The sequence below is a fragment of the Colobus angolensis genome, unplaced genomic scaffold (genome assembly GCF_000951035.1).
Source record: "Colobus angolensis palliatus isolate OR3802 unplaced genomic scaffold, Cang.pa_1.0 Scaffold422, whole genome shotgun sequence".
NCBI lineage: Eukaryota > Metazoa > Chordata > Mammalia > Primates > Cercopithecidae > Colobus > Colobus angolensis.
The window spans coordinates 763,739-780,317 of record NW_012117622.1 but is presented as its reverse complement, the minus strand read 5'-3'; the positions used below and the strand labels follow the sequence as shown (position 1 = coordinate 780,317).

At 38.0% G+C, this 16,579-nt stretch overlaps 1 protein-coding gene across 1 annotated transcript in view; it reads left to right on the top strand.

Moving 5' to 3' along the window:
• Positions 1 to 16,579, top strand: part of FXR1 (fragile X mental retardation, autosomal homolog 1) — a 67,265-nt gene that overhangs the window by 13,104 nt on the left and 37,582 nt on the right. Inside the window, exons 2-4 of the mRNA XM_011956718.1 lie at positions 8,628 to 8,680; positions 10,416 to 10,523; positions 12,428 to 12,476. Coding sequence (XP_011812108.1) covers positions 8,628 to 8,680; positions 10,416 to 10,523; positions 12,428 to 12,476 — 210 coding nt within the window. The remainder of the gene's footprint in view (positions 1 to 8,627; positions 8,681 to 10,415; positions 10,524 to 12,427; positions 12,477 to 16,579) is intronic.

The window sequence follows — 16,579 nt, the reverse complement described above, 5'->3', positions numbered from 1 at the left end:
AGGGCCGGGGTGTGGTGGCTTACGCTTGTAATCCCAGCACTTTGGGAAGCCAAGGTGGGCGGATCATGAGGTCAGGAGATGGTGACCATCTGGGCTAATGTGGGGAAACCCTGTCTCTACTAAAAATAAAAAAATTAGCTGGGCGTGGTGGCACGTGCCTCTAGTCCCAGCTACTCGGGAGGCTGAGGCAGAAGAATCGCTTGAACTGGGAGGTGGAGGTTGCAGTGAACCGAGATCAGGCCACTGCACTCCAGCCTGGGCGACAGAGCGAGACGAGACTCCATCTCAAAAAAAAAAAAAAGTGCTCTTCTCTGTTGTCTCCAGGATTTTCTTCCAATAATTTTTACTCATTTTGTGAGCTTTGATCCTGGTGCTTTCTAGATTTTATCAGAAGGTGTCAACAGACATACATTCTGATAAGAAACCACAATCATTCCTACAGTGGTTCTTTGTTGGTTTGCTGAGTGAAATGCTAAGGGGTTACCATCAGGTGCCACAGAAAATCGCAGGCAAACCAAGTTTGAGTACTAAAGAGTGACATTTATATTCTGACTGACATGTGTCATTTGACATGTGTCTATCAGCTATTCCAAGATGCCATCCATTTTAAGAAGCATCCTGATTTCAGAGATGTTCAGTCAGTCAAATTGATGGGCTGGAAAGGTAGACTGGGGCCAGAGTATGAATCAATAAATAAACTGATAATTGATCAAGGGATAACAAGTGATAATAAAATCCATTGTGGCAGCTCTTGGGGAAAAAAAAAAAAAAAAACCCGAGGTGCTGAATTTTGCTTGAATTACATTAGTAACTTTTTCTCATGGGCTGTATATTTTGTAATCAAATTTATCCACAGCAGTAGTTGGGGCAGGTGGAGAGTTAACCTAGTCAGAGGAAAGACCCTTCACCATCTAACGAACAGCTCGGTGTCTGTAATAAAGAAGGATTTATTTTAATCAGTTTATCTTTAGAAATCCAGTAAGTACTTTACCACAAGTTTGCATCAAGAATTAAGCCATGAACTGCACTTTTTTCTTTTTTTAACACATTTGAGAAGGCATACAAAATGTAAAGTTACTTCTGACTGTTGTGCCAAATCTAGAGAGAAAAATAAAATGTTTAAATTTCATGCCAGCGATTCCTGAGAATTAAAAAGAAAAACAGTAGTCTTAAAGCTGGAGTGACAAACTATGTAAGAATACTTGATCAAGTTTGAGGGAAGCAGTAATGTGAGTCTGATACTTTCTTTTGCTTACTTAAGAGAATAAATGTGAACTACAGGTGTGATTCCTTCCTGACAGGAATTTACCATGAAAATTTTAATAGGCTGGAATCTTGAGATTGGAGTCATTAAAAAGTTGGGTTAAGCCAAGGTAACCTCTATTTAGGAGGATTGTACTGTATGGTTTTTTTTTTCGTTTTTTTTGGCTGGCTGTTCTTTTGTTGTCATTAAAAAAGAAAAAAGGCAGTTTGTTTTGCAATCAGAAAACTCTTCTAAGAAGAATTTTGAAATACGAGAGTTACACTTTTAGGGTGTAAATCTTGGATTTTTTGGTTCTGCACTTCCATTTTAAAACTTCGGATTCAGGCTGCGCTGTTTCTGATTACATTTGGTAGTCTGCCAAATATTAAGGTTTTAATGTTTCCATTTACTCCTTTATAAGGTTTCTGTTTACTCCTTTATAAGGAATGTAAATTTAGTGTTGTAATGAATTGCAGGGGTAGGAAGGCATTAGTGGGTTTTAAATCTAAAGTAATAGATGAATTTGTAATCGTAGTTATTTTCCAGTCAAAGTGATTTTTCTAGACTAGGACGGTATATTCTTAATGGGTTTATTAGGAAAGTTCCTGAAGGGACATCTCTACAGATTTCTAAGCCATAACTCAAGGTACCTGATCTATTGATCGGTATTTTAAACATTAAAATTTTCTTTCAGCTCGAATCTAGGGTTTGGACAAGATAATTGCCTTACCAGTTGTGAGTTAGTTTTTGATACTTTGGGAACCTTGCCTTAAATATCTTTTTATGATAGGTGCCTTATTTCCCCTGATTAACATTACTACCAGACTCAATCTTGTAGAGTTTAAAACTATATGAACTGGAAAAAGGATTTCATCGTTTGGTTCATAGTAATTTAGTGAAAAGAGCCCAAGACAGATGAGGTTTTAAATTTGTATTTTTAACCTAAGGAGTGAAACTTTGGGGCTATATAAGATGTGTATTGTTTCAACTTTCCTTTCTTTAAAATCAGTGCCCTTATAAAATGAGTGGTTTATAAATGATATTTTGTCTGTCCTCATACAGTGTCAGTAGGTGACTTTTCCACAGTCGGGGGTCCATAATACATCTGTTTAGATTTTTTGCTATATTTGTAATATTAATCTTTTAACTCCTGAAATATATTCATACCATGTTTCTTTCTGTTTAGCCTATGGGATTTTTTTTTTTCCACAACAGCTCCTGTCAAGTGGAGAAACTTTTTGTTTTTCAGCTGTATTCTGTAATTTCAAAAATATATTCATTAAGTAAGCAGATATCCTGTGTACATTTTTCTTTCCACAGGCCATTTAAGCACCCATCTAAAAAACAGTGAGTAGATCTTTACAGTAAGGTAGAATCTACAAGACAAACTGAAGAGAAAAGCAAAGTTCAGAACAAATTGTAGCAAATGTTTAACACTTTAAAGGAGATTTGTGTATTATTAAAATTACATTTTTCCCTGTGAATTACTTGTTCATCTAGTTCATGTCCATCGATACCTTTTCTATCAGCTTGTTCTTACTTAGTCACTTAAGAATATTTGGATTGGGGATTTAACCGTGTTGTATGCTGTTTCACCACCCTTTTCTCCTTTGTATGTGGTACTTTTATATTTTAGCTTCTTGGTAGTATACTTTTATCAAACTTCGTGGCTTTTGGGTTTTGTTTTTTGATTAGAAAGGCCTTCCTTACTGCAAGGTTATAGATAATTGATTCCTGCTTTCTCCTGGAATTGTTATTGATTTTTTTTGAAGTTTGAATGTTTTATCTATTGAATTTTTATTTTTTATTTTTTTCTGGTGAAGACATCCATTTCTGTTTTCCCCAAGAATTATTTAAATGTTTCAGTACCATTTTTTTTTTTTTTTTTGAGGCGGAGTCTCGCTCTGTCGCCGGGACTGGAGTGCAGTGGCCGGATCTCAGCTCACTGCAAGCTCCGCCTCCCGGGTTTACGCCATTCTCCTGCCTCAGCCTCCGGAGTAGCTGGGACTACAGGCGCCCGCCACCTCGCCCGGCTAGTTTTTGTATTTTTAGTAGAGACGGGGTTTCACCGTGTTAGCCAGGATGGTCTCGATCTCCTGACCTCGTGATCCGCCCGTCTCGGCCTCCCAAAGTGCTGGGATTACAGGCTTGAGCCACCGCGCCCGGCTTCAGTACCATTTTAAAAAGAGTCCATTCCTTCCCCATTTGTAAATTCCTGAATGACTTTAGGCTTACTTTTGGAATCTGTGTTCCGTTCCTTTAAAATATCTTTTCCATCTTCATTATTGTAGTTTTAAAATAATCTCTAAGGTTTGGTAAGTATAGAGTGTTATTGTTCCCTCCCATCCCAGTCCCCCATCCCCACCCCATTTTAGAAGTTTCCTTTTGGAATGCTGTCTTTTTAAAAATTTTTTGAGATAGGCTTATTTTATTAGGTTATCCCCCCCCTCCCGGGCCCCAACCACATACACACTCTTAATATTTCAGTGGGATCCCATTGAAATTGTAGGTTTATTTTAGGGGCATATTGAAATTTTTGTAATATCAAGGTCCCTAAAAACATGATGGTGTTTTACATTTTCCTAAATTTTGTATTTGTATTTATTAGCGCTTCAGACATTTTTGTAGATAGCTTCTGTGCATATTTTTGTTGTTGAGGACACTTGTAGGATTTATTTTTTGGTTGTTGCTGTAAGTAGAATTTTTTTGTATAAAATTTTTATTTTACAGCTGCCTGTTTACATGTAGAAAGCTAGTGGATTGTTAGTTAACTTGCTGCTTAAGTGGATCTTTGACTAGAACCTTTTTTAAAAAAATTGTTTTATACTAGATTGCTTTTGAAGTTAGTTCTTCGGAGAGTGGTTTTTCACTGCTCAAGGATTCCTTCTACTCCTTCCATCCCTACCTTCATTTTACACTTAATTTATGGCATTTTTTGTTTGTTTTTGAGATGGAGTTTTGTTCTTGTTGCCCAGGCTGGAGTGCAGTGACCCTATCTTGGCTCACTGCAACCTCTGCCTCCCGGGTTCAAGCGATTCTCCTGCCTCAGCCTCCCAACTAGCTGGGATCACAGTCATGCGCCACCACACCCGGCTAATTTTATATTTTTAGTAGAGATGAGGTTTCTCCATGTTGGTCATGCTGGTCTCGAACTCCCGACCTCAGGTGATCCGCCCGCTTCGGCCTCCCAGAGTGCTGGGATTACAGGTGTGAGCCACCGCGCCTGGCCTAATTTATGGCATTTCTGGTTTTTTATTACATGTTGCCTATTTGTTGTTTTGTCAGAGTTATGTGGGCATTTTAAGATTTTTTTCCCGCTTATCCATAGCAAGCTGTGAACGTTTTAAGATTTTGAATACACTTCAGATGTGTTATATTGCCTAGTTATTCATGATTATCTTATAGTTAAGAGTTTCAAATGTAAACATTGTTGTACTGTGTGAGTGAACAAGACAAGTGACCTTTTAATAAGGATGCCTTGAAATCTTCTGTGTCTGCATATGTATGGAAAGAAGAAAAAGAAATGTCAAAGGCTTTCTTCTGAGAAATACGGGGCCTGAGCCAGGTGGGTGTGAATAGGAAGAGAGACAGTCAAAATCCCCAAAGATTGGGGATTGAGGACAGAAATTATGGAGAGTTAAAGGCATAAAGCCCCCTGCCATGTGCAGACAAATGTGGCTGTTACTGGTGTCTCCTGAGTATCAGATTTTGGCAAAGACCCAGCCCTGTCAGTTTGGGTCTCTTGAGCAGGTGGGGAGACCTAGCATCATTCTGGTGGCTTGGGGAGTACAAAAATACGTTTAAAAGTATTGACTGTGTCCTATCAGGGGGACTAAATTTTAGAGAAATCTGGCCATTAGAAACACGTTTGTCTAGAATTTAGGACTTGGGGATTAGATTTTATGGAGTAGGATGTTAGAAGTTGTTCACTGCAGTCCAAATAAATTTTAAGGACTAGGCGTCAGGCCTTAATCTAGTAAATCTTATGGCAGAATGATACTAGCAATGAGTAGATGCTCAAGGGCCGGGGTGTGGTGGCTTACGCCTGTAATCCCAGCACTTTGGGAAGCCAAGGTGGGCGGATCATGAGGTCAGGAGATGGTGACCATCTGGGCCAACATGGTGAAACCCAGTCTCCACTAAAAATACAAAAATTAGCTGGGCATGGTGGCGTGTGCCTGTAATCCCAGCTACTCTGGAGGCTGAGGCAGGATAATCACTTGAACCAGGGAGTTGGAGGTTGCAGTGAGCTGAAATTGTGCCACTGCACTCCAGCCTGGTGACAGAGTGAGACCCATCTCAGAAAAAAAAAAAGTGCAGAGCTGTGTTTTAAAGTTTGTGAAAAATGTGCACTCAAAGTTGATACTGATGTTTATGGTGGAAGCGTTTGTGGGAAAGGTATAAGTGATTTTTAGATAGAAAATAAGGTTCTTATTACAAAGGAGAGTGAGAAAGATTATTATAAAGGTGAGAAAGGAGAGAAATTTTCTAGTGATTTAGAGTTCTGATTTGAACTAATCCACTATGAATTATACAGAAACTAGAAAGATTAATTTGTGAGACTTTTCAAAGTTTGTGAGAGTTTGTTGAAGAACTAGAACATGTTAGTGGAAGTTGAAAATATGGCTGTCTTGTGATGGTAGAGATGCTTTACTAATATTCATAAACATGGAAATTCTCGGTTTCTGAAATTTGTTAAAAAATGGCAAGGGTATAATACAGTTATACTTGCTGGTAATATAACTGTGAATGCGCGGACCAAAGTGATCGTTGAAAGTGAATGTGGGCCAGGTGTGGTGGCTCACGCCTGTAATCCCAGCACTTTGGGAGGCCGAGGTGAGTGGATCACCTGAGGTTAGGAGTTTGAGACCAACCTGGCCCCCATGGCAAAACTCTGTCTCTACTAAAAATACAAAAAAATTAGCCAGGTGTGGTGGTGTAGTCCCAGCTACTGGGGAGGCTGAAGCAGGAGGATCGCTTGAGCCAGGGAGGTGGAGGTTGCCTTGAGCCAAGATTGCACCACTGCACTCCAGCCTGGGCAACAGAGTGAGACTCTGTGTCAAAAAAACCAAAAAAACAAAAAGTGAATGTACCCTGCTAGAAACTGTCCAGAAAGTCATTCTTAGCGTGGTCAGATAATCAAAGCCTGAACTAGAGTGGCAACTCTTAATATTTAAATTTAGGGAGGATTAATTAATAAACATCTTCAGAATTGCAAGGCAGGAGCTACTATAGCAGTCTTTTTTTTTCCCCCTTCTTTGAGATGGAGTTTTGCTCTTGTCACCCAGGCTGGAGTGCAGTGGTGTAACCTCGGCTCACTGCAACCTCTGCCTCCTGGGTTCAAGTGATTCTCCTGCCTCGGCCTCCTGAGTAGCTGGGATTAAAGGTGTCTGCTATCACATCTGGCTAATTTTTGTATTTTTAGAAGAGATGGGGTTTCACCATGTTGGCCAGGCTGGTCTCGAACTCCTGACCTCAGGTGATCTGCCTGCTCCGGCCACCCAAAGTGCTGGCATTACAGGCGTGAGTCACTACACTGGGCCTACCATAGCAATCTTCAAGAGAAGGGTATCCTTGGTTTTAGGCCCCAGTGAGGATGTTTGTATAGAAATGTCCAATAGCACACAAATAAATGAAACAACAGGCAGTTGGAGCTGGAGAAGAAGAGTGAACCATTCCCACTGCCAGTTGATATTTTATAGTCTTAATTTGCCTAGAAAAATGTCTGACATAGAGTATGCCCTTAAATATTGTTTTTGTTTGTTTGTTTTTTGTTTTTTTTTTTGTTTTTTTTTTTTTGTGATAAGCTCGTAATCTGTCACCCAGGCTGGAGTGCAGCAGCATGGTCATGGCACAGCAGCATGATCATGGCTCACTGTAACCTCTGCCTCCCAGGCTCAAGTGATCCTCCCACCTCAGCCTTCCAAGTAGCTGGGACCACACACGCCACCAGGCCTGCCTAAGTTTTTTGTATTTTTGGTAGAGATGGGATTTCACTCTTGCCTAGGATGGTCTCAAACTCCTGGGCTCAAGCTGTCTGCCTTTCTTGGTCTTCCAAAGTGCTGGGCTCCCGGGCTTGCTTTGTTTTTTATTACTGTTACCTCTCTTCCATCTACTTTGTAAGTTTCAAAAACAAAAAGAACAAAACATTTTTTGTTGTTGTTGTAAGTTTGCCTTTTCCCTTTATTCTCTTTTTTTGGGTTTATTCCTTCAAATCTCTTTAGTGTTACTTAATGGGCTTTTGGGAAGGAGTGAGATAAACAGATGTGTTTGTTTTTGCCTTGCTTTGACAAGGTATTATACATGTGTTTATATAGCTAGTTTGCTGTGGACATTATGGAGTCGTGTGATAAAGATGTTTTAGAAAAGTATTTCCTATGTACCCCATGGTTGAAAGTATGCATAAGCATTTGACTAACATTCAGTAATTTGCGGTTCTGATTCATAGTAATATAAAGTCATTTAATGTTCATTGTAATTATATAAGTGCCAAGGACTGCTTGCCTGTGGTTACAGAGTGGTGAAATCAGGATTTCAGCAACAGTAATTCTACACCCAAGTCCTTTGCTCTTTCTTCAGTATGTCAGATCTTATGGTTTCTTCCAGCTGTATTAATCAAAGGAAGATAGAGTAAGAAGGCTAATTTTAATATTAATTTTAAGCCTGAAAAATGACAACCAGTTGTTACTGAGAATCTGTATTCATTCCAACATAGTTGTGAACAATATACTCACTATAGCCCAATTTTAAGGGAAGGGAAAGAGAAGTATGTAGAAAAAATAAGATTAAGTTAATGGCAAAGATAGTATTCAAAATGTAGTCATACATTTTACTGAAGGTGGACTATAATACTGATAACATTTATAACAAAATTGAGTTCTTACTTTGTGCCAGGTACTGTGCTAAATATTACTTCATTTAATTCTCATGGTTTTTCATTAGGTGGATGATACTGTGATTAATTTCATTAGTTCAAAACTGTATTCAAGAATATACAAGTGATAGAGTTTGGGTATGAATCCTGGCAACCAGCACTCTAGAGCTTGAACTCTTTGTCACAGTAGTAAATACTGAACTCTTAGTCAAAATACTAAATAACTGCCTTGCTGAACTAATACCTGAGATGTTCCAGGGATGTACATTTACTTTTGCTAATTCCCAGGTAGATGACACCAGGTGAAAAATGAGGTTCGGAGAGATTAAGTAACTTAAAAGATCATGTATCTTGTAAATGGTAGAGATGGAAATCAAACTCACATCTGCCTAATTCCAAACCTGTGTTCTTTCAGTACTCCCTATTATCTTTGTATCTCTAATACAGCCTTTTAGAGTTATGAAGTGCTTTAATATTGATACACTTTTATAATGTTTTTGTGTCTTGCAGGGATTTATCAAAGATGTTCATGAAGACTCCCTTACAGTTGTTTTTGAAAATAAGTAAGTTATTTTTGTTGACGAAGGCCTTAATATTAGAGATGGCAGTGCCAAACTGTTTGCTTCTGGGGGGTGGGGAGGTTTGGTTGTTTGGTCATAAGTCTAGCTTTGATAACTGTTTATCTGTTTTTCTGTCCATAATTGTCACTTTTTTCGTAACGCTCTTTGCCAGAACATGTATAGATATGAATCAGTTTTCCAGAAATAGATGGCACAAATTAGATGATAATATGCTTAATACTTAAAAGCCCAGAATTTTCAAATGATGTTGTAGAAGGTCTTCCAGTTGACTACTGGTCATCAGAATAATTGTTAAGCCATCTTTAATTGCCTGAGGGGTATGTAGTCTAAAAATGGGAAAGACAGCATACTGAGCTTGGTTAGGAAGGGCTATAAAAGAGCACTGGGCTGGGTGTGGTGGCTCATGCCTGTAATCCCAGCCCTTCGGGAGGCCGAGGTGGGCAGATCACCTGAGGTCGGGAGTTTGAGACAGCCTGGCTAGCATGGTGAAACCTCGTCTCTACTAAAACAATACAAAAAAATTAGCTGGGCATGGTGGCGGGTGCTTGTAATTCCAGCTACTTAGGAGGCTGAGGCAGTAGAATCGCTTGAACCCGGGAGGTGGAGGTTGTAGTGAGTGAGCTGAGACTGCACCATTGTACTCCAGCCTGGGTGACAAGAGGGAAACTGTCTCCAAGAGCACTGTTTAATTGATGGTCAGAAAAAAACTGTTCAGCTTCCACTTTTAAGCTGTTTCTGGAATTGCCTGAAAAGATCATTGCCTAACAGCTGCTTCATGTAGAAACAAGTGTTGAGATGATTTCTATCTTTGAGCAGCTGCCATTTGGACAGTAATGGTTAAAAGAAAGCATCCCCAAATCTTTTACTTGTCAGCTGCTACTTTGCCCAGCCTAGGCAGATGGAAACTTGAGGGACATTTTATGTCATAGTATACTTCTCAGACATATAGATGACCTATGAAAAATTAGAGTAGGGAATAATTTTTTACTTTATAATTTCAGCTTTTAAAATACAACATAAAAAATGTCAGTTAACTACTAAATTGGTTTAATACATTAATATTTGCTAAATATTAAAAGTAAGAGTTAAAAGTAAGCTTTTTGTAGGTTCTAATTATAATGTATGTATCCACTGTAGGAAAGATAAAGGGAATGAGGAAACGAAATCTTTTGTAATTCAGCTGTTCAAAATAATTGCTGATAATTTTCTGTATTTCTGTGAACATGTATACTAAAAAGAGTTAAACAGTTTATATTGTTTTCTAATCTATGAAATTGTGTTTCCTTTATTGATAGGTCATGTAGTTGTGAAACTATTTGAAATAAGTTGGTATCACTACTATTTATTGGGCAGCTGTGTCGATTCGACATTTTGAATCAAAGTTAGTCATCACTGTGAACTTAGCTTATTTCATTTGCAGAATAATGTATGTACTGCTCTTACGATGAGTAATTTGGGAGAATGTGTGTACTGCTCTTAGGATGAGTACTTTGGGAGGTAATGTACAATTGTTAACAATTTTGTTAATTATGAACTTCATTAAGAGTCATACAAAATCTGTTCTACTTCAGTAACTACTTGGGAAATTATTAATAGTATGAATTGTTTTTCTTCTCTTTAGGGAAAGCTAAATGATAAACTAACTTGAAAAAATATGCAACACCAGGTGTAGACTGTATATTTTTAAATTGTTAATACACCTTTTCTAATCCTTCAGTTGGCAACCAGAACGCCAGGTTCCATTTAATGAAGTCAGATTACCACCACCACCTGATATAAAAAAAGAAATTAGTGAAGGAGATGAAGTAGAGGTATGTATTTTTAAGTTTGTTTTCTTGTGGTGTCTATTTTTTGATTTAAATAAATATTCTTTTAGGAAAATTAGCTTAGTTGATGGAGGATAAATCTGATTCCTTTTCTCTATTCTTTCTATTGGTGGTAATGGCTGTGTATTAGCAGTGCTTGAGTTTTGGAGTTAGAATCGGTCTCACCTGTCCCATTTTTAGCTGTGTAGACTTTAAATTTATCATTATAATTTGGAAGTCATGGATGATAGGGTATTTGCATTTTTAAAAGAACCTAGCATAGAACTCTGTGCACTATGGTGTTACCCTTTTCCTTCTTTTTACTAATTACTTTGAATAATTTGTCTTACGACTTGCCTGGGTGTCTTTATGAGGTGTTGATAGTTATTCTTTTACTATAGTGATCATTAACAGAGTTAATATGTAACTGTGAAATATTGTAACTAGGTTTCTACCTTCTAGAATATTCTAGAAATGTCTGAGGAAAAATTTAAAAGTACAGAAAAGCAAAAAAAAAAAAAAAATGGAGGGAAAGAAAAATCACAGCTCGCAGATGAATCAAACACTGTTCATGTTGTGCATGTTCTTTCAGGCTTGTCTCAGCATCCCAAAATGATGGGATTACAGGCGTGAGCCACCACCCCCAGCCCTGCAAACATTTTATTTTGTTTATTTTTTTGAGATGGAGTTTCCCTGTTGTCTTCCAGGCTGCAGTGCAATGTCGCGATCTTGGCTCACTGCAACCTCTGCCTGCCAGGTTCAAGCGATTCATCTACCGCAGCCTCCTGAATAGCTGGAACTACAGGCGTGCATCACCATGCCTGGCTAAGTTTTGTATTGTTAGTAGAGACGGGGGTTTCACAATGTTGGGCAGGCTGGTTCTCGAACTCCTGACCTCAGGTGATCTGCCTGCTTTGTCCCCTCAAAGTGCTGGGATTACAGGTGTGAGGTACTGTGCCTAGCCATTTACAAACATTTTAAATGTACATATTCTGTACTAAGCACTTTGCAAGTGATTTAGTTATCTGCCAGTTTTGTTTTATTGTTTGAGATGGAGTCTCACTCTGTTGCCCAAGCTGGAGTTCAGTGGAACGATCTCAGCTCACTCCAACCTCCGCTTCCCATGTTCAAGCAATTCTTCTGCCTCAGTCTTCTGAGTATCTGGGATTACAGGTACCCAGCACCATGCCCAGCTAATTTTTTTTTGCTTGTAGTAGAGACAGGGTTTCGCCTTGTTGGCCAGGCTGGTCTTGAACTCCTGACCTCAGGTGATCACCCACCTCAGCCTCCCAAAGTTGTGGGATTACAGGTGTGAGCCACCACACATGGCCTGATTTTTTAATGATAAATTTTCTTTGAGCTCTCATTAATACAGATAATAAGCTAGGAAGTCAAAAATTGCAGCACTTCAATCCCTGACAACCTTAACTTAGCGTACCCACTTCGGTGGAAGTCAAAGATAAAAGAGTGAGTAAAGTGAGTGCTTTACTTATTCATGAGGGAATTGGCTCATGGCACCCTGACACAGTTTATACTTTGCTTTAGTAAAAGCAAAATAGTATACAGTGAACTTAGTGCAAATAATTAAAATCCAGGCAGAATGGCAATAAGTTAAGAAATAACTTTTTGTAAGGATACCTGTAACTATCTCTGTGTATTAGTGTTCTTGAGGAAAATGTTACTGGTGGAATCGGGGGGAGACACGAGGAAACAAAGTGGTGAAATGACTGCTGCAAATCAAGAGGTGTAAAGTGGGGTCCTTGGTGGGTGCTATATATGGCGGTGATGCTACAGATTACTATGTTCATTTGGACTTTAGATTTTATTGAAAATGTTTTTCTCAATTTTGTATCTTTTTCTAATAGTTTCTGTGAGAATAAAGAGGCTTGATTAGTTTTCATTTTTTTTGAAATTTCTGGTACAGTGTGTTTTGGATTTTGAGTAAGCAAAAGTTAGGCCCAAAAGGGAATGATGTAGGTTTGGACATGTTCTAGACTTAGAAATGTGTGGCAGTCAGTTTTGAGAGTAATGCTTCTTAGACACTTAAAATTGGTAGCGTGGAGTCTCAGATTAAAGGGAAAACTACTCTTGGTGGGGTGCTGAGGGTGTTGTTACAGTGTACTTTTTCCATTCCTGTCCAGGAGCGTCGTGCCCTGTTCTGAACAGTGTCTGGCTCACCCCTGTGGTCTGCCTCCGCCTCTGTGAGGAAGACATTGATGTAGACATTGAGTGATTTAGAAATTGAATCTAGTTTTTTTTTTTTTTTTAATTTCACGTAATGTTTTATGATTCAGCTCTGGTCACATTTGCTCTCTAGAATTTTGTAAGTCATCTGAAATTAAGATGTGATTTTTTTTTTCACTTCTGAAAAATTTGAAAATTCGTATAAGGAAAAAGGAAAATTCATATAAGGAAAAAAATCTTTCCACCCTTAGGATTTTGTTTTTTTTGTCACCGTTTATTAAGGATTTATCCATATTACCTAGAGTGTTTAGAAACTCTGAGTTAGTGCTTTCCCAGGTAATGTTTCGAAAGCTGCCCCCCCTCCTTTAAATTTAAAGTAATAAAGCTTAATGTAAAAAATGAAATGGTAAAAAATTACATAAAGTACAAAGTGAACCTTCCATCTTAATGTAGGTGTACTTGTCCACCCACCCTAACTTAAATCTCATTTATCAGAGTTGATTCTCTTGTGAGTTTTTTTGTTTGCGTGTATAAAGGACATATTTAAGTTGAAAAAAAATTGGGATTAAGTTATATATTTTTGACTTTTGTATTCACTTAATTAGGACAGCAAACATTTTCTTGTCATTTAAATTCACCTCATTTTTTGTAACCACCTCAAAATTATTTGGTGTGGATATATCAAATTAAAAGACATTGAAATTACCAAATATTTTGTTGTTAGCTAAAGAAAACAATGTAAGAATTGAAGTTAATAGTCTTATGCAAATCTGGTAGTATTATAGTTCCTACGAGGTTAAATTGCAGAATCAAAAGGCATGATATATACATTTTTAAAAGTATTAAAATGTACCGTTTCATCCTCCAAAAATGTCTTTGGAATTACCACTTTATAATTTTATTAACCCTGGAGGTATCTTTTTCATACGAAACATTGAGTGACTGTATTATATTGTTCATATGTACAGTTTTGTAAACTTGGTGGATGGAAGCTGATGTCTCCTGAATTCTCATTTCCTTATAATATGGGAACATCACTTAAATTAGTTTATTGGCTCTTAACCCCTTGTTCTGTAAATTATCTATTTTTCTGTTTGTGTAGTTTTTGGGGTAGGAAATCCTTGCATTTTGTGGCTGAGTTTTATCTTTATTTTTATTTTTGAGACAGAGTTTTTATTTTTTTGCCCAGGCTGGAGTGCAGTGGCACGATCTCAGCTCACCACAACCTCTGCCTGCTGGGTTTAAGCGATTCTCCTGCCTCAGCCTCCCTAGTAGCTAGGATTATAGGCGTGCGCCATTACACTTGGCTGATTTTGTATTTTTGGTAGCGACGGGATTTCTCCATGTTGGTCAGGCTGAACTCAAACTCTCTACCTCAGGTGATCCTCCCGCCTTGGCCTCCCAAAGTGCTGGGATTACAGGTGTGAGCCACCGTGCCCGGATCTGAGTTTTTATCTTTTTATGTTTTTTTTTCTCAGGCAATTTCATTTTTTATTTTTTATTTTTTGAGATGGTGTCTCACTAAGTTGCTCAGGCTGGAGTGCAGTGGCACAATCTTGGTTCACTGCAACCTCCACCTCCCGAGTTTAAGTGATTCTCGTGCCTCAGCCCCCAAGTAGCTGGAATTAACAGGTGCACGCCACCATGCCCAGCTAATTTTTTTTATTTTTAGTAGAGGTGGAGTTTTGTGATGTTGGCCAGGCTGGTCTCAAACTTCTGGCCTCAAGTGAATACCTGCTTTGGCCTCCCAAAGTGCTGACATTATAGACGTGAGACACTGTGCAAGCTTACGTTTACATTTTTGAATTATGTTTTTTTACATCTGCTTCCCTGCATTATTTTTCCCTTATATGGGGGGTGTGGGGGTGGGGAATCCTTTTAGGTTGCTTCATATCTGATCGCCTTAGGTATGAAATGTAACTTTTTGGTCAATAAACACTTTTTCTTAAAATTTTTCTGGGATTGTGCAAAATAGCAGAGGTAAGCCTGACATCTAAGCTGATAACCGGTTTTTATAAGGTTTCTTCCTTGCATTTAGCATATTTGAAATTTTAAAAACCTGTTTTTGAACTGTGAGATTTTCTGGTTTAGTATTCATTGTTAAAATAGGAATTGACAAGTTTTTGTTCTTGTGGCATATGCCTTTCCTTTTCTAGTCATATGGCGGATTGTCAGGCATTATGGTTATGTATCTATGTATTATATTAAAATGTTGGGATAGGCGCCTTGAGAGAAATTGGATTAAAAAAGAGAATAAAAATTATCTGAGGTAAGACACTCATTTACAACTTTTTAGGTTGTTTTTTTTTTTTTTTCCCAAATTTTATTTTTTTGAGACAGGATCTTACTCTGTCACCCAGGCTGGAGTACAGTGGTGCCATCATGGCTCACTACAGCCTTGACCTTCTGGGCTCAAGGGATCTTCCTTGCCTCAGCTTCTCAAGTAGCTGGGATCATAGGCATGTGCCACCATGCTGGGCTAATTTTTGTATTTTTTTTAGAGATGAGGTTTTGCCATGGTGCCCAAGTGGGTGTTGAACTCTTGGGCTCAAGCAGTCGCCCACCTCAGCCTCCCAAAGTGGTAGGATTACAGGCGTGTGCTACCATGCCCAGCCTAATTTAGTATTTTATTTATGTAAAACATATACGTGGATTATTTATTTTACTTTTTGAAAAGTTTTAAGTTTGATTCTTTTGGCCAGTCTGAAGTTTTTAGCTGTCTGTATTTGGACGTAGTTTTTCTCATCATACCAAGATACCAAGACCATTGTTAGTCTTACTGCTTAGGACGTGCTCACACATAAAGGAGAGACGAACATAGTCTTCGTTACTTGTTTTTGTCTTGCGGAGTGGGTTTCTAGGACTTGATTCAGTAAAGAAAGTTGGTAGGAAACTGATTTGTTAAAGTATCAGCCTTAAAGGTGTATGAGATAATACTATTATTTAGGTAGAGAAATCACATATGTTCATTCCAGATGTTAAACTTTTCTAATGTGCGTTTTCTTAAAATGTAATAATACAAAATGGCAGATACATAATAGCAGTACTCAGTAAATGTATTTCACATGTTGAAAATGAGTCCTTATGATTGATTATTTAGTTTAATAGTAAATAATATTTGGAAAATTTCTTTGGAAAAATAGAAATATAGTTAATTTATTGAAGACTGGTAAAAATTCTCTGTCTTTGATACTTATTCTTAATTTGGCTACTTGAAAGACGTAGGTTGAACATTATGAACTTCAATGAAAAATTGATGACTTTAGGATCCAGATTGTAATTCACTTACAATTGTTTACTTGAGTTTATATTTTTTTTTTTTTTTAAACAGAGTATGACTTGGGATCATTTGGTGGAAAGAATTCTGAAATAGGCTTTTGGAATTTGATTCTTCTTATTTATTTCGTCCTGCACTCCATAAAATGATAGTGATTAAAATGAGTGCTAATGTGGTTTTAGGCTTCTCATCATGGTCACTCCACAGTCTCCTGGATTTTAGTATGTTAGAGCAGTGTGTGGGCCATTTTTTCAGTGTGAATTGTTCCTGTGAAATAGTTTGCAGAGTTAAGTAAAATCTGAAGAAAGGGAATTTTTGTGGGGTGCTCTTATTCAATGACATATTTGTAAATCAATTCAGTAATTAATGTTTAGGATGTAATACACTAGAGCACAGTTTTAATGCTGGCTTATTAAAGGGATATTGTGGGAGATGTACTCTTCGTTTTGTATAGGGTATGATTTGATCCATAGCACTAAAGTGGATCCAAATTAATAACGGTTTTTTTTGGTTTTCTTTTGTTTTGTTTTGTTTTGAGACGGAGTCTCGCTCTGTTGACCAGGCTGGAGTGCAGTGGCGTGATCTCGGCTCACTGCAACCTCTGCCTTCTAGGTT